The 23459-nt window shown below is 34.5% G+C and overlaps 4 protein-coding genes across 6 annotated transcripts; 3 read left to right on the forward strand and 1 right to left on the reverse strand.

Annotated features, from left to right (window-relative positions):
• The first annotated feature begins 1948 nt into the window (after positions 1–1948).
• LOC137833467 (uncharacterized) lies at positions 1949–2323 on the forward strand. The gene has a single exon (XM_068641814.1). The coding sequence runs from the start codon at positions 1949–1951 to the stop codon at positions 2321–2323; it is 375 nt and encodes a 124-aa protein (XP_068497915.1).
• Positions 2324–3752: 1429 nt separating this feature from the next.
• Positions 3753–6013, forward strand: LOC137831362 (probable L-type lectin-domain containing receptor kinase S.7). Its single transcript, XM_068639008.1, has one exon. The coding sequence runs from the start codon at positions 3853–3855 to the stop codon at positions 5791–5793; it is 1941 nt and encodes a 646-aa protein (XP_068495109.1). The 5' UTR covers positions 3753–3852; the 3' UTR covers positions 5794–6013.
• A 4508-nt stretch (positions 6014–10521) lies between these two features.
• Positions 10522–14582, reverse strand: LOC137831363 (poly(A)-specific ribonuclease PARN). Of its 3 annotated transcripts, XM_068639009.1 has the most exons (7): positions 14087–14582; positions 13814–13944; positions 13003–13322; positions 12720–12833; positions 12154–12280; positions 11802–12072; positions 10522–11661 (listed from the first exon to the last, which is right to left on the reverse strand). In XM_068639009.1, the coding sequence occupies exons 1-7, from the start codon at positions 14434–14436 to the stop codon at positions 10836–10838; spliced, it is 2139 nt and encodes a 712-aa protein (XP_068495110.1). In that variant the 5' UTR covers positions 14437–14582; the 3' UTR covers positions 10522–10835. The 3 variants fall into 3 exon arrangements, with proteins under 3 accessions (XP_068495110.1, XP_068495112.1, XP_068495111.1); XM_068639011.1 differs by lacking the exon at positions 13003–13322 and having other exon boundaries at positions 14087–14434; XM_068639010.1 differs by lacking the exon at positions 14087–14582 and having other exon boundaries at positions 13003–13303.
• A 5629-nt stretch (positions 14583–20211) lies between these two features.
• Positions 20212–23392, forward strand: LOC137831367 (protein NOI4-like). The gene is made up of 3 exons (XM_068639016.1): positions 20212–20424; positions 22102–22290; positions 23018–23392. The coding sequence occupies exons 1-3, from the start codon at positions 20419–20421 to the stop codon at positions 23054–23056; spliced, it is 234 nt and encodes a 77-aa protein (XP_068495117.1). The 5' UTR covers positions 20212–20418; the 3' UTR covers positions 23057–23392.
• Positions 23393–23459: the final 67 nt, after the last annotated feature.

The raw sequence follows: 23459 nt of genomic DNA on the forward strand, positions 1-23459 counted from the left end.
GGATTGTCACAACTTTTTCACTAATGTGAGGTAATTGTTCCCTTAAATACTACCTTATCATATAGATTTTTGTATTCTTATGAGCATAATCTTTATAGTGTAGAGTGTTTTTTTTTTTTAATTTACTAGTGTTAGTTAACTTGTATAGAATTTCTATATACCTTTATTTTTATTTTATTTTTTTATCTTAAGACTTTGTGTTGGAATTGAAGGTATCATATTCATGTATAATGTTGTATTATTTACTTTTCACATCTACATTAAATATAAACTAATTTTAGAAAAAAAAAATTAGTTATTATATTAATTAAATTAAATATTATTTTAGATTTTAAAATTTGATAATTACTAATTTATAAACTATTTATCAATAATAGAAACTAATTTAGATACTAATAATTTTTTTTTCTAAAATAATATTTAATTTAGTCAATATATCAACTAATTATTTTTATCTCTAAAATTGATTTATATTTAATAAATTTTTTATTGTAATATATATGTATATATATATATATACTTAAATTCCTATTTATACCTTGGTTAGTGCAAATTTTGTATTGAAGTGGTGATGATAAATGTATATTTATATTATTTAAATAATTAATGTTTGCACTGGTCAATTTCTAACTTTTAAGAATTTGTTTAACTAAATGTAATGGTCTACACACAAAGTAATTTCAAATCAAGTTGGACATTTTTTCTAAACTAAATTTGTAATTATTTTAATAAAAAACAATTAATGGTCATGGTTGTGTTTTTTTTTTTTTTGTTTACTTCGATTGAATAAAGTTCTAATTCAACAATTGTACTTGTCTTTATGTGTTCATCCTGTGTCATAATTGTGTTGCATATAAATTATTAAGTTTATTTTTCATGAAGGGTGATTTTTTTTCATTTTTGTATTCCAATATATTTGTTCTATTTATGAATTATTTTGGTTTTTGCACTTGAAATATGATTTTAATATGTAGTTGATCTTTCTTGAAGAATTTATATTCCAATTTTATCTAATAATGAACCTGAGGGTTGCAATATATTCCTTTTATACGAGAATGCATGTATACTAGTTCAAGGAATTTTTTTTACCATTTTTTAACAAATACTTAAAAAAGAAAATATCACAAAAAAAAAGTATCATTTTGTAATTAATTTATAAAAGTAGTAAAAAATTAATTTCTTCTATTTTATTTAGTCACTACCTAGAACTAATTGTTGAATTGTTGGTAAAAAAATTGTCAAAACTTATATCCTTAAATGTTGTATAGTACTCTTATAAACCTTTATAAAAAAAAGTACACAAAATCATTCAACACACATTTACTAACTAGTTATTTGATAAATTAAATTAATTTTCTTAATTTATATTCTCAGAACATTCATTAGTGATTTTCTCAAGACTAAGAACTTGGTTCTTTGCAATTTCATGCATTAACTTCTTTCTTCTCTTGTGTTCATTTTATGCATAATTATGTTACTGGTTATTGACATGATGTTATCTTGATCTTAAAATTTTTGTTTCCCTCACCTTGTTTGATGCTTATATTACTATGCTTCTGAGGTATAAGAATTTTAGGTTTTCAAGATTGTTTTATATATTCATTTTAAAATTTGTAGTTTTGCTCTGAGTTTCAAAATCCAAGATGATGAAATATTTGGTTTGATTGGTTCTGGTTTAACAGTGCCTTTGCAGCAAGAAAACAACTATGCAAACACAGAAATTGCAGCACCAGCAAACTCAAATGGAGGTCAAAACCCTAATTTGATTGGAAGAGATAAGAGCAAGATGCCAATTACAAATGTGACAAAAATCATGAGAAAGTTTCTTCCAAACAATGCAAAAGTCTCAGATGGGGCCAAAGAGATGATTCAACAAAGTGCTACAAACTACATTACCTTTGTAACCAAAAAAGCCAAGGAGAAATGCCTCAGTGAGTACAGAAAGATTATGAATGCAGATGACTTGTTATGGGCCATTCAAAATGTGGGCTTTGATGAATACATTGGGCCTCTTGGTACTTTCCTCCAACGTTGTCGCAACATTGAAGGAGGTACTCACGGGCCTACTTTTGGGCCTGGGCTTAACCCTATGGAGATGCCTCACCCTCCTTTGCCACCACCTCCTCCTCCACCACCACCACCACCACCTCCACCAGCAGCAGCAGTTTATTCATCTGGGTTGGATTTTTCCATGCACCAAAACACCAACCCTGAAATGTTTGACACAAATGATGTGGGTGGGTACCTAGAAGCTGTTGGTTGCTCAAGTAATGCTTTTATCAACTTTGATCCTTTCTCTCTCTTCCAACAGGATCAGCTGTGAGATGAGAATGATGAACAGAGAATAAATAGTTTGTGTTACCATAAAAGACAATGTAGTTGAATTGTGATTCTCATTGTTGGATGTTTTGAAGCTTTATTTCATGAATCTCAAGTTTGAAGATAATAGTTTATATTTAGTGATGATGAATCTCACATTTATAACGGCTATGTATGAATGAAGTAGGTTGAATTTATATGCTTTGATTTGTTTTGGATTGTACTTTCATGAGATGGTGGGTCAGAGAACAGAGTCACTCACATGGCCTTCAAATTTCAATGATTTCACATAGGAAACTGAAAGATTTTGCTTCAATCACTTCACATATTTATTAGACTTTGAACCCCTCTTTGACCACCACTTGTTTGTGAAAAAACATTGATTTTCTTTTTTTTATTTCACACTAGCTTTTTAAAAAATATATATATTTTATAATTTTTTTAATACTAAAATATTATGTTTTCTTAATAAAAAGAAGGATATTTTTTACACTCTATTTTTTCTATACAACTAATAATAATATTATTTTATGTTTATTAATTAAATATAATATTTTATTAAAAGGGGTTGTCAAGTAAAAATAAGAAAAAAAATGTTGAACCAACATTAAAAGTAACTACTTTATAATTATTTTTTAAAATATTATATTATAATAAAATATTTTTTTTAACTCGAATGAAATTGATATAAAAATATCATTAACTTAATAATTAATATAAAAAATATATTTAATTGTTAAGTCAAGTAGAATCATTCTTCAAAAATAAAATTGCCGCATATACGAAAACCCCATAGACTCATTTTGCTCGTTCAAACAATGCTTCAATATTTCATTGATGAAAGTTGGGATGGGTCTACATAGTTTTAAATCAAATAGTAAATTTAATCTTTCAAATTATACCCCATTATTCAACCAGTTTCTGAAGTTAAGAAAAATTAAATAAATTTATTAAACCTTTAAGACATCATTTAATTATACCCTAAAAAATTAATAACTTTTGTAGTTATTTGATGATGATGATATACATTTAAGACCCAAACAAAAAATTTAATTTTAAGAAATTAATTCAAAGGCTTATATAATATTTTCGTTTCAAAAACCTATTTCTCAATAAGAAAAAAAATTAAAAATTAAATGAACCATTTATTGAATAAATTTTCCTAATTAACACTCATCTTTTTTTTCAAACGTTAAACAGTCATAAACTTCTCAATCTGTATTACTCTTTTGTCAATATATTCAAATTTGTTAATTTAAAGTAAAGTATTGTTAAATAATCTAAAAACATCACATGTTCATACTAGGTAACAATTTTTTTGCCGACACTCCTCAATCCTTTTCTGAAAAACATATGATTTGAGTGACATAATCATAACATAAGCCACTTTCTTTAGTTGTTCTTTTCCACTTTCCCACTTTGCACAACCGTTATCTTCCCACATTCCCACCCTTTCCTTATTTAAATCCCATCGTCACTTCCTCACTTTCTCTACTTTCACACATTCATCATCTTCAATCTTACAACAACACCATGTTCTTAAGAACCACCACCACCATCATCATCTTCTTCTTCTTTACAACAACAATGGCTCTCTCTCACAACAACACAAACTTCTTTTCCTTCTCCTTTCCCTCCTTCACCCTCCGCAACATAACCCTCCTTGGTGACTCCTTCCTCCGCAACGGCCTCGTCGGCCTCACCCTCTCCACCACTGTCCCTGCCTCCTCCTCCGGCACCCTCCTCTTCAACAACCCCATCACCACCACCCCTTCCTTCTCTCTCTCCACTAATTTCACTTTCTCAATCACCAACACCACCACCTCCGCCACCCCCTCCTCCACCTTCTCCTTCTTTCTCAACTCCTCCCACACCCTCCTCTCCCTCCACTTCCACCCCAACCAAAACCATCTCACCCTCGACCTCACCACCACCTCAAACTCCTCCCTTACCAACCCCACTTTCGTTGATCTCAGCACTGACACTCCGATCACTTCTTGGGTTGATTATCACCATGCTGACAAGAAAAAGCTCCAAGTTTTCTTGAACTACTCGTCACCAGCCTCTTCCAAGCCTCAAAACCCTGTCTTGAGCGTTGACCTTGACCTTTATGAGTATTTTAAGGATGGTTTCTATGTGGGGTTTTCCGGTTCCACGCTAGGAAGCACCGAGCTTATCCAACTCATGAGTTGGAGTTTGGAGTTTGAGTCAAACTTGTACCCTCTGATCAATGGTTCTAGCAGCCCTTCGAGTGTTGCGGTTGAGGGCATTCCTGTTTCTTCAAATTCAACCAAGGGTAGTGGTAATAACCGTGGTAAGAGGTTTTTGTTTGGTCTTTGTGTTGCTATTGCTGGTCCTGCTTTTTTCTGCGTCCTGCTTGTGGTTTTGGGGTATGTTTCTTTTCTGAAATGGCGTGGTTTGAGGAATAAGAAAGGCTTTGGGACAGTGGGATGTTGTCCTAAAGAGTTTGGTTACAAGGAGGTGAAGTTGGCCACTAAGGGGTTTCATGCTTCAAGGGTAATTGGGAAAGGATCTTTTGGGACAGTGTACAAGGCTTTGTTTGAGTCTTCTGGGACCATAGCTGCGATTAAAAGGTCAAGACAGTACGACGGGAAAACCGAGTTTTTGGCCGAGTTATCCATTATAGCTAGTTTGAGGCACAAGAATTTGGTTCAACTCCTAGGTTGGTGTGTTGAGAAGGGTGAGTTGTTGCTTGTGTATGAGTATATGCCAAATGGAAGCTTGGACAAGGTGCTTTACCAAGAATGTGAAGGAGGTAATACTAACCATGTGTTGAGTTGGGTTCATAGGGTGAACATTGCTGTTGGGTTGGCTTCTGTTTTGAGCTATTTGCATCAAGAGTGTGAGCAGAGGGTGATTCATAGGGACATCAAGACAGGGAACATATTGCTAGATGGGAGCATGAACCCAAGGTTGGGTGATTTTGGGTTGGCCAAGCTTATGGACCATGACAAGAGTCCTGTTTCAACACTAACTGCTGGGACAATGGGGTACCTTGCTCCTGAGTATCTTCAATGTGGAATGGCAAATGAGAAGAGTGATGTGTTCAGCTATGGGGTGGTGGTGCTTGAGGTGGCTTGTGGGAGGAGGCCAATTGAGAGGGAGGGGCAGAAGATGGTGAATTTGGTGGATTGGGTTTGGGGGTTGCACTCTCAAGGGAGGATCATTGAGGCTGCTGACAGGAAGCTGAATGGGGAGTTTAAGGAAGGGGAAATGAAGAGGCTTTTGCTCTTGGGGTTGAGTTGTGCTAACCCTGATAGTGCTCAGAGGCCTTCCATGAGAAGAGTGTTGCAGATTCTCAACAATGAAGGAGGAGTGTCTCTTGTGGTGCCTAAAGAAAAACCAACACTTACTTTCTCCTCTGGCTTGCCTTTGAGTCTCGAAGACATTGTTTCTGATGCGGAGGAAGACTTGAATTCTGACCAAGTTGTGTGTGAGATCAAAATTGATTGAAGATGAAGAATTTCTTGTTATTATTATTCATTTGATTCTTTAGTTCATTATGGACACTTAGTTTCAATGACATTTGTATTTGTAATTGTAATCTGACATATAGGGAAATTCAAGGTTCATTCACTGGAGTTCAAGCTATTACATTGAACTTCATGGCAACAATAATGTATTAAGACAAAGCAAGCACATTATATACCGAAATCAACTTTGTTTCTGGTCATGTACTAGTATTTCTCAAGCTTGCATTCTGAAACAATTGTATTGTACACTCTGGAATGAAATATATTCTCTCTTAAATCTTTAATGGTGTTGCAACTTTTGAGTGAAACATGTTCAATATGAACACAGAAATCTGTTCATTAAACAAAAACATTTATTATTCCTATGTTTGAGAATCTGAATCTGACACCAGAGCGCCAACATGTGTTGGCCTGTGTGCTCCATGGTCTGCTGTATTATTTGAATCATTTTTCTGTTCTATGCATTAAGTGCATAAGTCTAAGCAATTTTTGTAAGCAATAGATGCTTTTTGGGACTTTGATGCAGTAAAAAATGGTTATTTGAATAGTTCAATCATCAGATAGTGTGCAAAATAGTGTAAAAAAACTATATATTTCTTATTGAAGATTATGGTAACGCTCACAACGTATCTATATCTGTAGAAACATTTGTTGACTGATTCAATCATAAGTTAATTTGCATTATTGGCAGCATTGCCTGGCCCATGTGAGATTGACTTATGCAACGGCTATTTGAGGCAAACTCTGGAACCATCATCATCATCTTTGACCAGAACGCCAACAAATAAATTAAGGAAAAAAGATTAAGCTGTCTAAAGAAATAACATTGATTAAACCATTTAATTTGCTTTATGTTTAGAGAAATGCCCACAAAAAATATATAATATAGTTGTTAATTAATTCTAACATAATTAATTAGATGTTTAAACTCAAAAAAACATTGATTAAACTGAAATAAAAAATAATGATTGTAATGTGTAACTTTAATGTATAAACAAGATTGAATTTTGTGGCTTGGAATAGTAATAATCTATCTATATAATGTGACAAACGTTACTTATAAGTATTGTTTTCATAAATCAAACATGTGAGATGAATAAAAGAACACAGCATGTGACATTGAAAAGCAAATAACGATAAAATGTCACAAATGAAACCTTTGCAACGGTCATTAGATGGAATCATTGGTATGGAAATAGTAGTATTGGACCCCATCATATGTGGAAAATACACTTTTCAGATTAATTTTAATATTATTGGTGTTAAATTTTTACAAGAATATATTTAATTTAACAAAAGATTTGTACAACAAAACTTTTTCTTTATATAATTTAGTTGGAGTTGTACTTCAAACCTAATTACTGTAATTATGCACAACTACATAAATATCTTTAATTTCATAATTCAATTATTTTACTCACATCTCTCAAGTAGCATAATAACTTTCTGGGACCGGTCTCTTCCTCCTTCATAGGATTATAGTGTGCACCATAAAAAAGTTTTGGGGTATAAGAGGAACTTCTTAAAAACACAAGATTATTAATTTACCTTTACAAAATAATCATTTTTCAGCAATCACTTTACTTTAGGACAAACAAATAAAGTCTCTTATATTAATTATTTTTAAGATTGAAATACGGTTAACTACAAAAAAAATTATACTGAAATAATTAGTAAAGAAGAATTTTAGTCACATAGATAGTTTAAAAGATAAATTTATTAACATCAATCAATTTTAATCTAATGAATTAGGTATTTGTGTTTCATATATAAGAATGGATGGAATAGTAATTCTACAGAGTTACAAGATAATGTTTTGTGTATAATAATTTTGAGAAAATATTTATTACTTTTTAATTGAAAATGAACAATTTTTTAGCTAATAATATAGAAAAATATAAAACGAAAGTGTAATAAAGGTAGGAAGTATTCAATATGATGTACAAAATTTGATATTAAAATAGTAAAATTTTAGTGTATTAGTTGGACAATACGAAAATGATAAAAAGAAAATAATGTGTATGGTTACTGTATATGAAATATATAGAAATTTCTCTCTTCAAATTACAATCTAAATCAAATTACAATCTAAATCATGAAATTCTATCATTATTAAATTAATTGCGTACAATATCGTACAATATTGCATACAATAATTACATATAATTTGATAATTATTATTTCTTTAATACATATGGACAGAACAAAAATAGACAATATTGAACTTTAGTTCTTATTCAAACTTGAAATGGAAGCTAATATATTTCTTTGCATTGAAACTTGAAAAATTACACAATTACACTGAGTTGGCTTTCACATCCATTTCATCATAATCGAAGTTTTTCTCTGGCTTTCCTTCCTCTATTTCACCTTATGTCGTCTGTGCCAAAGGTCATATAAACAACAAAAGTTATTAGAGTTTCATCAACACATAAGGAAACCAATTTTTACAAAAAAAAAATCAAGTTAAAAAAATACAAGAACCCATAATCTTGCCAGAAATAGGCAAGAAGGTAGCCAATAACTACAATTAAAACGTAGCAAAATACTGTATAGTAATAGAAGTGTCATTTCTTTGGCAGCAAAATGTGAATAAACCTTTGGAAGGCAATCTGTCCAGATGCATGAAGTACGACCCTGACAAGAACGGATTTTTGCTTTACTGAAATTGCGATGCAGAAACCTATTATCCATCCTTTGGGAGATTCCATCTTCCATCTCCTTAACCGCTTGAGCGGAGTGTTGAATCTGCCATGGAAAGTAATGGAAGGTCCTCACTAATTGAATAAATGATAAAATCCTAATAAAATCCTAACTAATTAAATCTTAACAACCCAACAATAATATTAATCAAATCCCAAAACTTTAGGATATAACCATGCCCTTCCCTCAACAACATTCTTGCCCTCAAGAATAGAACAATGGGTACTTCGTCTTTAAATGAAATTATCCTTCTTAAGAATATCAGGGTGTAACAATGACGTCATACCCACGGACAAATCTATAATATCCAGCTAAGCCCAAAAACCCTCTTAACTGTTTTTAAGGTTTGTGGTAGAGCCCAGCTTACCATGACATTCAAATGGGCAATCGTATCAATTATGCACCCATATTTTTTTATCCATTTGGGTATCTAAGAAATTATGAGTGCTGCCACTATTAATGAGAATATGTAAAGGTCGTTTTTTATGATATCCAACTATTCTCATGGTTCTAAACCCAACCACTATGGTTAATGCGTTGACTGAGATTTGTGGCTCCTTCCTTTGCAATAATTCAGTCACATCACTGGGAGGACTATCATATGAGTCATCTTCCTTTGTCTCCATGACGTGAAGCTGTAATTTCTTGTGTATCCTACTATGCTCCATTGAGTAGGGTTCAACACAAAAATAACGAAGGTCAGGTCTTTGGTCCTACGTTCTGCTATGAACTCCGGTGGGAAGTGGTGTGTTGGTTTGGGTTTAGGGGCCACATTGATTGAAGCAGACGACGATATAGGCATTGGTGTTGGACCCAAGACTCCCCTGTGGAATTTGGCCATCGAATTGCTTGAATTAGCTCCTTTATACGTCCTGGCCAAGGTAAACGCATGTTGTAGAGACTGAGGTCGGAACATCCTTACCATCATCTGGATTTCTTTCTTTAATCCACCAAGGAAGCACCTTAGAATATGATCATCAGATAACTTCAATCTTGTAATGATTGAATTGAACTCTTCATGATAGGCATCAACTGAAGTCTTTTGTCGTATACGCAACAACTCAACCATGGGATCATCGCCAATTGCACCAAACCCCATGTTGTCATTGGAGAGGCCATGGGGTCCTTCTCCTTGAGATTGAGTAAGTAATGTCTTTTATAGAAAGAGTCAAGGTTTCCTTCAACGTATTCGCGAGTTCCAGAAACCTATTATCCATCCTTTGGGAAATTGATACCAATTGATAAGAAAAATAACGATGTGATCAACATAGAAGATTTGTAAAACAAGCCGCCTTTTGGAAGACAATCTGTCCGGATGCATGAAGTACGACGTGACAAGAACGGATTCTTGCTTTATTGAAATTGCGATGGATAAGAAAAATAACGATGTGATCAACATAGAAGATTTGTAAAACAAGCCGTAATGTACACACTGTAATGAAGGTCAAGTATCCCACGTATTCCTTCATTATGTAAGTAGAAAACGAAAAAGTTAAAATGCGGATTGGAGTTACATCTACTTATATCAAACTCGGGTTCACCGTTCGAGTTTACGAGATTTCAAGTCCTTTTGCTTTTCGGTAATATATTTCTTTGCATTAAAAGTTAACACAACAGGATATTTTGATATGCATTTCACAAGCATTTCAAAGCCATGTGATTGGATGACTCTAGTTTAGTTAAGTAGCATATTATAAGTTGCATTAACAATGTAAAATTAATCCTATATGACATTAGTAAAAGAAATTAATAAAAATAAGTTTATAGAAAAATAAAAATTACATTGGAATTCTTATACAAACTACTTATCAAACTAATTACCAGCATGAGAATATTTTTAACTAGCCATTTTCTTAGGGTGAAAAATTGTGCTAGAAATTGTTAAGCTTGATACTTTGACAACATTTATGAATAGGGGTGGTGACTGTATTAGAACAATTGTACTTGTTGAAAACAAAAATGAACATATGACGGGGATATTATACCTAGTTTTGAAAAATTTAAGTTAGAAAAAAATCATTTCTTTATAATTTGATGTTATTACGGACAAATTTAATGACTCTGAGACATGGGAGTCACCCTTCATTCGACAGAATAAGACCACTGACTACATTTATCCATCCAAGACACTGATGTGGAAATCTGAGGTGGAAATCTAAGCTGGGTTAAGGTATGGAATTTTCATCCTATGACTATCAATTTGTTAAATTTTCTGGTGATACAACACCAGTCCAAAGTATAGGTTGCTTTGTAAAAATTTAATTCGATATAATATTATATCTTCATTCTGACCTTGTACAAGAAGTCATTAGCCAGAAATCACAAGTTGGCTTCTGCAACACAAGAATCTTCAACCTCATGTGTGGAGACTTGTCTCCGAAATGGAGCATTTCTCAATTGATCAATTGTGTTTGGCTTGGTCATTTTCACAGTCTCCATAGCAATATTTACATTACCTACACTTGGATTTTCATGTTCTTCAACCCCCAATGCTATCTTGAATTCTGGCAATTTGGTCTTCCACTTTATACCAACTGCTTTTACCTGATCAGCAAACAGGCATTCTGATAAGGGTGAACCACAAATTTCTTTGTAAGTACCATAATTAGCAGCACATGTATTTCCACCTTCCAAAAGTTTTGACAGTGGATGCAAAACCAAGAGTGCACCATCACTTCCCTCTAAGGTGTTTTTCAATGAAAGAAAATCAGAAACTAGTTCTGTTTTGCTAAACTGAACGAATACTGCAGTTGCATCCAGGTGGAAGACAGAAACTACAGAAGTTGGTCCAAATACTTTAGATATGCACTCTCTTACTTCATTTGCCTTCAGCTTAGAAGGAAATCCCCAAATAATAACAATATTTTCAAACAAAATTTTTGGGTACCGCTTCCTGAGGCTATAGCTGGGTGAAGAATCTCCAACCTTATTACCAGTACTTAGATCAATAATGTCCCCATGCATCCAACTAAGATATAGACGATTAACATAATTCTGCAGTTTCTCATCAAGGGCTAATTGTTTTGAAGAATCGTGGAGTTTGTAATCGATACCTAAATCACTGCATAACTGGGCAAAGATGCATCCAGTCATGAAGGCATCATATCCTGCCTCATGCTTGCCTCCAGGGTTCCAGCTGGATGATCTGCAAATACACATCTAATGTTGGTATTGGAAGTACCTTTTATCTAAAGAGACAGGTCGGAGAACATATGAAATGCAAGAGAACAATACTTAAATCGCAATAACCAGGCCAGGACATATAAAAAGGGAACAGCGACAAACCTCACATCATCAACTTCAACTTCCACTTTCACATGTGAGAGTGAACCTGGATAACTGCTTGTGGAGCCAGCTGCAATTTGTGGGCAAAATGACGTGAATGCAGCTGCCAGTGATTTTCTGGATCTTTTCATTTTTTCGTGGAGCATAAAATTAGTGTTAAGAAGTATCTTGGTGTCAACAATGTGCGGAAAGCACTTGTTAACAGAGGTAACAAACTCTTCAGGAGTATCAGGAAGGGGGCCTATAAATTTGCTGTAGACATGAGCAAGATCTGTACCATGGAATGGTAAATAACATCTTAGGGTCGTGTGAAATTAAATAGCTTTTCAAGGATTCAGAATGTCGCTGTTACCTAGAAAACAATTGTGACCAACAATCAACTTCTGCTCCGATGAAAGGAGATCAATAACATGGCGAAGTCCCACAGCAGCTTGGATTTTCATTTTTTCTGCCCCATGATTTTCTTCTTTCACTTTTTTCTGTGAGATTAATTGAAAAGAATACTACAACTAAGAATTTAATGAGGTGGCTGTGGTATCAATGAAACTCTGCTACCACATTATATTTTAGTTCCTCTAATGTTAGATATAAACATAACATACCAAATTATATGCTAACAAAGCATAAACATTATATTTTAATATACATTAGCATAAACATATCATCTTTTAATATTAATTGTGTCCAATATCACTATAATTAGGGTTAAGCTTTGTTTTAAGAGAATGCTAAGCAAATTACAGTCAGAACTAGAAATGATGATAATATTAGGTCCATTCTTTCAATGGTAAACAAAAGACATAGATCACCACCATCATCATTTCTAAAGTGCAGAAGGAACAATTATATTCAATAAACTATTTCCAATGTAAAATCACACGTCACAATTTAAAGGGAAAAAATATCAAGATTTAGTACCAGAAGTGAGTTTAATTCATCCTTTGAGTCTGTATACACAACCAATTGCTGTAAATTAGAAGCCTCGCTATTCACACTGACATAAGAAAGATCTTTGAAGTGTTTTCTGATGACCTGAAAGTATTTAAGCTTATGGTGAGCAAAACTCAGTACAAACTCAATAGATGTAAAGTACTGCTATGTCTTGAGGCAAAGGATACTGATAAATTACACAATCAAATACCAACGAGAAGAAACAAAAACGTGAACATATCAGTTAGGGCACAAAATATATAAGCATTACCAACTGAATCAATTTAAGCTGGTGAGAGGTGAATCCATTAAGCCTAAGAGCAGGATGCATCTCAAAAAACATCTCTTGAAATTTTGAGTCTCCAGTATCTCCTTGAATTTGGTCTTCTAGATTTTGCTCATGTAATAACCCATCACGCCATTCACGGAATTTGTTTTTCATTCGTGCAGTAAACAAAATGTCTGCTGCACTGAGCAATGGCATGTCCCTAACATCTTTTAATTTACAAATGTCAGACCACTCACTATCATACGTAGAATTCAAACTCCTTAATGCTTTCCTTTCTTGTTCTCTGGATAAATAAGATATTCCTGACATTATCAAGGGTGAAAATTCTCAAACCACATAAACTATAAAAGTCAAGATGAGGTTACACGTGCAGTCAAATACCTATCCTAAGAGTCAGTGACCAAAATGGAACATCAACCAACACCAAAATGTCACCAGCAATTCAAACTATGGCTACTGGTTAAGGATCATAGGCCTTCAGCATCTTTGATGATCCCATAGTTCTATAATTTCCTATAACTCTATAAGCCATATATATATATATAGAGAGAGAGAGAGAGCGCCCTTCCAGTTTACAAATAAGCTAAAAAGTAAAATACACAGAGCTTTGTATATTACCTCTTTTTCCATTGAACTGCTAAACATCTAAGTTATATACCTAGAAGTGAAACATAGATATCTTACTTTTTGCATGTATAGAAATAAAACATGAAAAGGCCAAACTCCTTTCTTCTATTAGCTTAACAGTTAGAATAAAATGCAGTGGCAAGAAATAAAAGGAAAAGTAAGCAACCTTCGTGTATGCAAGCATTAAAATCAAACTGGTATTTAGCCAAGAAATCCATCGAAGTGGTCTGCCAGAGAAATTCATCGCACGGACCCAGACCTGCATGCTCCTGTCGAGGAAAAACATAGAAACTGTGCCTGCCACGGAGCAATTCTCTATTCAAACCAGCCTTAAAAATAATGTACAAATATACTTAGCCTAAAAATAATCCAAGAATCAACAACGGAACCGATAGTATAAACTATTCACAGTCCAAGTAGAATAAATGAAAGAACATACGGATACGCGACGAAGGAGTTGTTAGAGGAATCCCAACGGAAGGGGCAAACGCCAAATTGAACGACGGCGAACTTGGTGGCGGAGTCTCGGACCTTGAGGTAGCGCACGTCGGAGCGGTCGAACTCGAGTGACTCGCGCCAGGGAGCGCTGGTGATGCCGCTCATCTCGAGGTCGATGGCCACGAAGTCCGACGACCGGACGTGGCGCCGGAGCTCCGCCAGCGACGGTTCGAAGTTCGCGGTGGTGACCGTCTTCGAAGGAAACGCTGAATCACATTGCGTGGTGGTGGCGGGGCATAGGGCACGTGCGACCGCACGTGATAATGACGGAGTGGGAAGTTTGTGCTTCATTTTTTTGGTCAGAGGTTTAGAAGAGGGATAACGAGAAAGAATAGAGCCAGGCGCGGATCTAATAGGCGTTCGTTATTCTGTGTTACGATTTTGGGCTGCTTCTTCCTGCACCCCTAGGCTCATGCGGTAATTGAAATTGTGCAATTACCTTTTTGTTTTTCAGTTAAAAATAAATGATGAAATATGTGTTTCTTTTATGTACTTTCACTCAAAATTGATTTTCGTCTCTAATTTAAATTTTAGACCTCTTAGATACTTGTATTAAGAAAATTATTAGAATGGATCTTTGTTAGTTTTCTTTTACATAACAAACAGATTTTCAGTGTATTATATAATTATAACATTCACAACAACGATTAGTCAATATGAAAATATCTTCACATCCTAGTCCATATGAAATTTTGTATCTTGTTAATGTAAAAAAACATATTGGTAAGGATTCATTCCAATAGTTTTCTTACTACAAGTATCTAGAACATTTAAAGTTTGGACTGTGAACAAAAACTAATTTCATGTTAGAGTATACGACCCATTGATGGGGACCGAGACATGGTATCGGTCGATCCATTGATGAGGAGACGTATGGTCAGTGTACGAATCTCACCGGTACACTTGCTCCCTAAACTCGAGAATGGTTAATCCGAAGAGTCTTTGTTTAAGACTGATGTGACTGTCGGGCTTCCCGAGACCTAACGTGGCGGTTAGGTTTCTCGAGGTCTGACGTAACGTTTGGCAGCGCTTGTACGCGTGACCTGACATGTATTGATGAGGGTTTTTTTGTGTCATTTGATGAGGGTCGTTGGATCTTGGGTGATCTAACGATTGAGACGACCCCAAGTGCCGAGGAGCAAGAGATTTATTCTCTTTTTGACCAACTCCCAAGAAAACTCCCTACACAAAAGTTGTAGGTCGTGTACACGTCATCACTCGGCCCCCCAAGGCAAAAGTAAGAAAAGACCGAGGGAGAAGGGTAACATAGCCACTACCAAAGTTATCAAACTTTAGGGTTAACTCGTAAACCCTTACGAGTTTAAGAGTGAGGTGAAGGTTGACGAGTCGAATCGGGAGTAAACTCATTTTTGAGTAAACTCGGAGTTGACTTGGTCAAACTCGCGAGTCGAAGGTCAGGTCAACGAGTTACAGAAAAAGGCTCCAAAACAGTGCGTTCCATTGTGATTAGGTTAGATTTTAGGGTTTCTTTACCTAGTTTCATTCTTCACACTCACGATGCCACCTTCTTCACTGCCGCTCATAGAACTGCACTGCGTCGCTCGTCGCACCACAACACTTCGCTCGTCGCACCATACCGCTGCTCGTTGCACCTCGCCTCGCATCCTCGTGGCACCGCTTTTCCTCACCGTCGGCCATTCGCGATGTTAGCATGCAATCTGAAAATCTTAGCATGCAATCTGAAAATAATGTTCATGATGTACTTGATAATACTGTTGAAAATAATGTTGACATAATGTTACTGCTTCTCCTAAAAGGTCAACTCGCAACAGAAGAATGCCTACTTATGACTTTGATGTATCCAATATCAGTAACAACAGTAAGTACTAAATACCCAATTCATTATTTTTTAAATTACAATTCTTTGTTTGATAGTTTCAAACATACAATCATGTTGATTTCTTTTGTTGAGGAACCTCAAAATTTTGAGGAAGTTGTTATGCACCCATCTCGAGTCCAAACAATGAAGGAAGAACTTAAGGCACTTGAAGACAACAAAACTTGGTCCATAACCGAGCTTCTTATAGGGAAAACTTCTATTGGATGTCGTTGGGTGTATAAAGTTAAACATAAAGTAGATGACTCTATTGAACATTACAAAGTCTGTTTGGTAGCAAAGGGTTACACTAAAATGAAGGACTTGATTTTTTGGATACTTTTGTTCCTGTAGCAAAGTTAACCACTCTATGGTTACTTCTTGCCTTGACAACAACTCAGAATTGGACACTGTAGCAACTTGATGTTAACAATGTTTTTTTGCATAGGGAATTAGATGAAGAAGTATACATGGTTTTGCCTCCAAGACTTCACTTTTCATCCACAAATATAGTTTTTCGTCTAAAAAAGTCGCTCTATGGCCTCAAACAAGTAGAAAAGCAATGGTATGCTAGCTTTCAAACTTTCTGCTTTCTCATAAATATAATATTTCCACTGTTGACAATTCTTTGTTTTTGAAACATGATGGCAATCACACCACAACAATTCTGGCATGTGTGGATGACATTGTCCTCATTGGGAACAACATCACAGAGATATCCAATATAACAGATTTGTTGAATAATTTCTTTTATATAAAAAAGCCTTGGTGATTTAACCTATTTTCTAGACATTGAAGTAGCACGCAATGCCACTGTGATGTGAGTTTATTTTAAGATTGCACATTTTATGGGTTGCATTTTGTTTATGATTTTTTTTAATTAAGTAGAATAAGGTGAGACTCAATGAAGATTTTCACTGAACACAAACTTAACCAAGTGGTTAAGTAAGTGTAAAAGTTCTCTTTAAGAGAACAAAAATAAAAACACAATATAAGGTGAAGATGACGATGAGATGTAGTATTTAAAGAACATAAAAGATGGAATGAAGCAATACGAAACCGAAATAAGGAAGAGATAAAGAACACCAATGAAAATGGAATAATGGAAAGGTGCAAATGAAGAAAAGGAAAAGATGAAGAGAAATGAAAACTTATGGATATGGAGCAAGGAATCACACCACTTGAAAGTGGTGAGGAATTCTAATATGAGTGTGAGGAGCTGCCACTTGAAGTGTACCACACTCAAGATAAGACCCAAAATAAGAGAGTTCTCAAGACTCATTAATCACTCAAGCAAAGTTCTTTTTTCTATATTCAAATTCAAGTGATTTACAAAAGGGGAGACACCCTATTTATAGATATGAGTGCCTTGGATAGGAAAAAAGGAAGGGTAGGGGGTGTAAATGACTACAAGCTTCTAGAAATTAGGTCAAATGTGAGCACATGGAGGAGTCTTCTAGAATCTAGGTCAAAGGTTAACACATGGATGAGTTTCTAGAAGCTAGGTTAAGGTGGGCTTTGACACAAGCCCAATTTACTAAGTACACCCTCTTCAAGCTTATTTTTCTAATTGAAGCTCAAAGGGAGTCCAATTTATTTACTTAACTTGTCTTGTAAGAAGACTAAAAGGAAGAACACCTGATATTCTGGTTCATGTCCGATTCTCCCTCTACTGAGGCTATTTTGAGATTTGGTGGGACATTGTCTTGTAAGTTGAGATGACTGACCTAGTTGTGAAGAGTCTATGATGTCCTTAGTCATTTGCTTGTCGAGTTGGTTTGTATCACACTAACATCCACTTAAGTCAAAGGAAGTACGCCTTGGATCTACTCAAAGACATTGGAATGCTTGGTTGTGCTCCTGTGCCTACACATATGCTTCACATCAAAACTACCAGCAACCAAAGGTGTCCCTCTTTGTGACAAGGAAGTCACTGCATATAGGCGTCTCATTGGACGTCTTATCTATCTAACAAATACTCGGCTTGACATATCTTTCTCTGTAAATCACCTCAGTCAGTTCGTCTCCAAACCTACAAGTGAGCATCATCAAGTAGCCATGCATGTTCTTCGATATCTGAAGAATGCTCTTGGAATTGGTATAATTTTTTATAGCCAAACTCCTATTCAATTAAAAGCCTATAGTGTTTCTGATTGGACAACTTGTCCTGAAACTAGAAAATCTACAACTGAATTTTTGTTTATTTGGAAGAATCTCTTATGTCTCGGAAATCCAAGAAACAACAAATATCAAGAATTTCATCTGAAGCTAAGTATCGTGCCTTAGCTGCCACTACCTGCGAAATCCAATGGATCACATATCTGCTAGCTAATCTTCACATCAAACATCTGCAACCAACCTTACTCTACTGTGATAATCAAGTTGCGATTCAAATTGCAAACAACCAAGTGTTTCACGAAAGGACAAAACATATTGAAATTGACTGTCACGTGGTGAGGGATAAACTCAACACTAGGCTTCTCAAACTTCTTCCAATATCATCCTCTCTTCAAGCTGCAAATTTCTTCACCAAACATCTTCCTACAACTCAATTCAACATTCCGCTTTTCAAGTTGGGAATGAGAAACACTTACTCCCAGCTTGAGGAAAGTTGATAAAATATTTACTTTTTCCCTTTCTATTATGTTACATCTTTGTTATATTTTTTGTTGGGTATATAATCAGTTTTGATTCATAGACTTAGTTATTTTCGTTTTCTCTTTCTTTACACCATTGAATAATATTCAGTTTTTCACACGAATGTTTTTTTTTCCCCTCTTCTCTATTCCTTTATTTTCTTTACACCATTAAATAATATTCAGTTTTTCACATGAATGTTTTCCTTTCCCTATTCTCTATTCCTCTATGCTTCCATGCTTCTTTCAAAATCATCAAAGATTTTTTTCTCTGCTTCTATAAATGCCACTCATACATGATGATTAAAACCTATTTGCTGTTCTATAATAATAGCCACACTATTTTTTTTATTATAAAAATATTAGTTTCTATATCAATTAATTTTATAGCTAACTTAAGAAAAGTAAGCAAAGAAAACAATTCTCATATAAACTAAATTTTTGGGAATTCTATAATCGTGACCGTCAAAATAATTTTATTACAGGAATATCTAATTTCACCAGTCGAGTACAAATATGATTTTTTTTTTCAAGGAAAAGTTTTGTGTAGCATTTTCAACATAATATTTTATTTCCCTTATTACTATATAACTTTGTTTCTTTAACTTGCTATAAATTTATTCGACAATTTTGATTGTACAATTTTCTTTTCATTGTATTTGCATAGTCAGGGGAAATCATGTAACTAGGACATAATTAATTGTCTATATTTTGTTTTATTGTATTTCTGTAATTAAAATAAATAAGAAATTGTGAATGCGGATCTTAATTACATTCTAACTAATTATTAGAAGTAATATTTAACTCTCTATATTTCAAGTATATAAGTTTAGATCCATTAACTTGTTTTAAGGCCTAAATATAAAGTACGGAAAAAATGTTTTCATTAGATAATTAAGTTTCACATATTTACCTTTTTTACACACGAATTTCACACACTTAAGAAGAAAGAAACACCTAAGATATATAATCTTACATTATAAACTACTACATCTAGAAATAGAATTCAAAATTTGATCATACTTAAAGTAATATATGCTTCAACAAGTAACATATAATAATTTAAATTTCCATTACATTTAATATTTAATTATATTTCAACTAAGATTTTCTTAATAAATCATAGACGTGAGAAACCCTCATAACATCCAAATAAAAAAGGCTGGCTTAATTATAAGAAAAATGAAATAAAACTACATAGGATGTATCTAATAATTATGATTAAAATGATCACATTTTCTTAAATTCAAATGCACTCATGAACATTAATGAAGCATAATGCATTAATTTTTTTTATACAAATAAATTTGCTTAATTGAAAAGGTATCTTTATACTATCATCATCAAAAAAGTGACCAACTCAGAACCAAGTCGCTCCCTTCCAAGAAAGAAACGCATCGAAAAAAAGAGAAGCCAACGGCACCTCACGCCGTCACCGTTTGCCAGCTCACTCTTCCGTCCCTTTCCCCACGCCACGTCACCACTGACGCTTATTCTAACGGCATTTGTTCTGTCCCCGCGGAACACGTAACGACGTTCCACCAATGCCGTTACGAACTCCGTAAGGCCCACTTTTCGGCCCAACCCCAAGTCACAACAAGGTCTTCTTCTTCTTCTACTGCTGTAGCTTCTTTCTCTCTTCTTCATCGTCATCGCGCACTTTCTCTCTCTAACGCTCTTTCTTTCTCTCTCTCATTCTCCTTTTCTCTCTCAGAATTTTCTTCTCTCTTCGATTCCTCTCATTAGTTCAACTTTTCTCGCTCCTTTACTCTTCCCTCAAAACACTTCCTCTTCGTATTGATGTCGGTACGTGTTGTTCTTTCTCTATTTTTGTTTTTTTGGTTGGTTTTACAATGATTTGTGTTTTCTCAATTGATTTGGTTTTCTCTCTGATCATTGTATTGAGCTGTTGTATGCGATTCTCCAGTCGTTGATTCGCGTTTCCGATTTTGTTTTTTTTTTTTTGTTAATTTTACCCCTTTTTCGCAATAGTTTTATTATTTATTCTCTCCTTTTTGTTTTACATTTCCGGATTTTGATGCTGTGATCCTTCTTCGATTATTTTAGTTTCGGTTTCGTGTCTTTGATTTATTCCGATTAGCAGGCTTTTGTTCTTTAGTGGAGCCTGTGTGCCTTTCTGATTTCGATCCTCGTCGGTTGTCTAAAAGAATTGAATAGTCTTGGGATGTTGCTGTTGTGTGGTGGTTAAGTAAATAATTTAGATGTTTTAATTTATGTTTTGGTTTTGCCTTAAATTGTGTGGTTAATCGAAGTTTGTTTAAATATGCCGTTTAACTGTTGTATTCTTTCTATATTTGGATCAACGCGTGCCTTGTTTGATTGGATTGTTACTGTTTGGAGTTTTGTTTGTTTTCAACTAACTTCTCAATTGTGAAGGCTGTTGTTGCTTATTATCAGTATAGGAATTGTTCGTAGATCGGATATGTTATAATTTCTAGTTGATTTCCTTTCTTCTTTTTGTGTGGGGGTGAAGTTATGTATTTTCAGTTGTTTTGTTCTGGTACAACATGGCCTTTTCTGAATTACTGACTCATGGTTTGTTGTATTTTTTCCCTTTTGTTTTATTCGTGAATTACGACATGTGAACTCTGTTATTGTTGCTTAAACAACTTGGCCAGGGGACTTTTTTTCCCTTTTCTTTTAGATTGAATTTTATTAGAAAGGGCGATAGGGAAGTTTATCACTTAAAAACAAGTAATCCGAGTAAAGAAAATCAGAGTGCTAAAAAACTAATCATAAAAAAGTGAAAATGAGCTAGGGAAAACTAGACAAATAACTAACAGATTGTACAATGTCATAGACCTCTATCCTGTTTGATGTCCCCATAATATTTGAGAAGGTATAGGTTATAGAAGTTGTTCCATTTTCCTAACTAGCAGGACAAATCCAATATTGTCCATAGATGCCGAGTGTGTAAACCATAGATATTAAATCAGTGGGCAGTGTGGGAGTGAATGACTGTTAGTAAGGGAATGGAAAAACCAGAAAGTCGAGGGAACATTGTGTGGTTTGTGGACGAGCTGAAAATCACATGTAATTAGTTATAGCAAAAAAGCTGTCCAAACTCAAAATGATGACTTGACCTTTGTGGGAATGGTATATCATGGATAAGCAAAAAAGGGTATTGTAATTAGAACCAAGCCTCTTTCTAGAGATTGAATAAGAATTCGGAAGAACAATTTGCACGAATAGACCTTAGAATTATCCACATGGCTTGTCTAGCATTTAGTTAAATTTCTCTGTTTTTATGTGTTATGTTTGGTCTTCGTTCTTCTATTCTTAATAGTCACCCATATAATCTATACTAGTATTCACGTCAAGCTTAAAGAGTATGTAGAAATCTTATTATATTATTAGCTTTCTGCCTAGAGCTTATAATTATCAAGTCCAAAAGAATCTTAAGGAATTAATTTAATTTATTTTAGTCTTTATTTTGCATTGGCTAATCTAATTATCACACAGGAAAAGGGTCGGCCACTACCAAAATTTGGTGAATGGGATGTCAATGATCCAGCCTCGGCTGAGGGGTTCACAGTGATATTTAATAAGGCCAGGGATGAAAAAAAGACAGGTGGCAATCCTGAGTCACCAGCAAAGACTGCCGCTGATCCTCATAGCAAACCTGCAGTAGATCCCGGCAAAACTCAGACTGTAAGATGTTGTTTACTAAACCTCTCTCATTAAACTGACACAAACTAGTTTTCTTATTCATAATCTAAACATGGCATATCTTTGCCCATCTACAAAAGTAAGTTTAAGCTTGCAAAAAAATGTTGATCGTGATGTGTGTGTACCATGAGTTAGACGTATGCTTCTTGTGTTTTTTGCATGAATTGAGAAAGTATTGGATGACATTTTAAGTAACTTAATATGTATGTTGACAAGATATGCTAGACTAAGAAAACAAAAAGCTCTGGCCTACTAAATCCAAGATGTATTGAAACCATGATTTTTTGTTTGAGTTATAACCTTGGCTGAGTTTTCTGCCCCCCTCTTTGTGGAATCAATCTCTGTCATTACTAGTATTTTATTCTTGCTTAAAATATATTTGATCCTTATATCAAACTGTGATTAAGATGAAGTTAAAAGGATTAGAGTGTCGAAATCCAAAACAAAAGAGGAAAAGATCCGCTTATATTCTATTTGATTTTATTTGGACTAATAATTTGTCCATGGTTGGCCAGCCTAGCACTGATTATTTGTGAACCTTTGAAATGAAGTATGTTTGAGCAGATTGCTCAGAAATTGATTTGCATTAGATTGTGGTAAGTTTATATTGTCATATTGAGATGTGATTAAGATGTGGAGCAGTAATATTCATCCAGTCAGTTTATATAGTTGTCATTTTCTTCTCATGAATGATTTTACGTGGTTTCAGAAAAAATGGTTTTGCTGCATGCAACCTTCTGCGGAATGATGCATAGTGGTTGCTCCTGTGAAAAGCCTGAACAGAAGAACAATGTTTATGTGTAACTAGCTTCACAGTATTTTCTCAAAGATAAGAGCTGTAGAGCCATAAGCGAATTCTACGGAATTTATATTATGTGCTGTAAAAGTGAGCTGCAATGGGGGAAAGAGAAGAAGACAGACTATTATTTGTGTGTGTGTATTAGTGTTGTGGTTTATTATTAGGAGCCGGGGTTGCTTCCTGTTTTGCCTTGTCTTGCGCTATGAGCTAGAGCGTTGCTTGTCACATTGTATTGCTTGTATTATCAAACAATTCCTATTTTATGAACTCATTTTATTCCTTTCATTTCGTTGCTCCCATTAAGTTTTTCAATTTCGCATGTCTTGCTATTTGTTCTTTTCCAGTGCGAACT

This window comes from Phaseolus vulgaris, chromosome 6, assembly GCF_000499845.2.
Source record: "Phaseolus vulgaris cultivar G19833 chromosome 6, P. vulgaris v2.0, whole genome shotgun sequence".
Classification (NCBI taxonomy): Eukaryota; Viridiplantae; Streptophyta; class Magnoliopsida; order Fabales; family Fabaceae; genus Phaseolus; species Phaseolus vulgaris.

What these genes read in the sequence shown, in the direction of transcription:
- LOC137831367 (XM_068639016.1), top strand. An exon ending in ATCCCGGCAAAACTCAGACT is followed by an intron (nt 22,291 to 23,017) that starts GTAAGATGTTGT and finishes ACGTGGTTTCAG; the next exon opens with AAAAAATGGTTTTGCTGCAT.
- LOC137833467 (XM_068641814.1), top strand. Translation starts at nt 1,949, where the DNA reads ATGAATGCAGATGACTTGTTATGGGCCATTCAAAATGTGGGCTTTGAT.
- LOC137831363 (XM_068639009.1), bottom strand. Translation starts at nt 14,436, where the DNA reads ATGAAGCACAAACTTCCCACTCCGTCATTATCACGTGCGGTCGCACGT. An exon ending in AACTCCTTCGTCGCGTATCC is followed by an intron (nt 13,945 to 14,086) that starts GTATGTTCTTTC and finishes GCTCCGTGGCAG; the next exon opens with GCACAGTTTCTATGTTTTTC. An exon ending in AGCTTAAATTGATTCAGTTG is followed by an intron (nt 12,834 to 13,002) that starts GTAATGCTTATA and finishes AAATACTTTCAG; the next exon opens with GTCATCAGAAAACACTTCAA.
- LOC137831362 (XM_068639008.1), top strand. Translation starts at nt 3,853, where the DNA reads ATGTTCTTAAGAACCACCACCACCATCATCATCTTCTTCTTCTTTACA.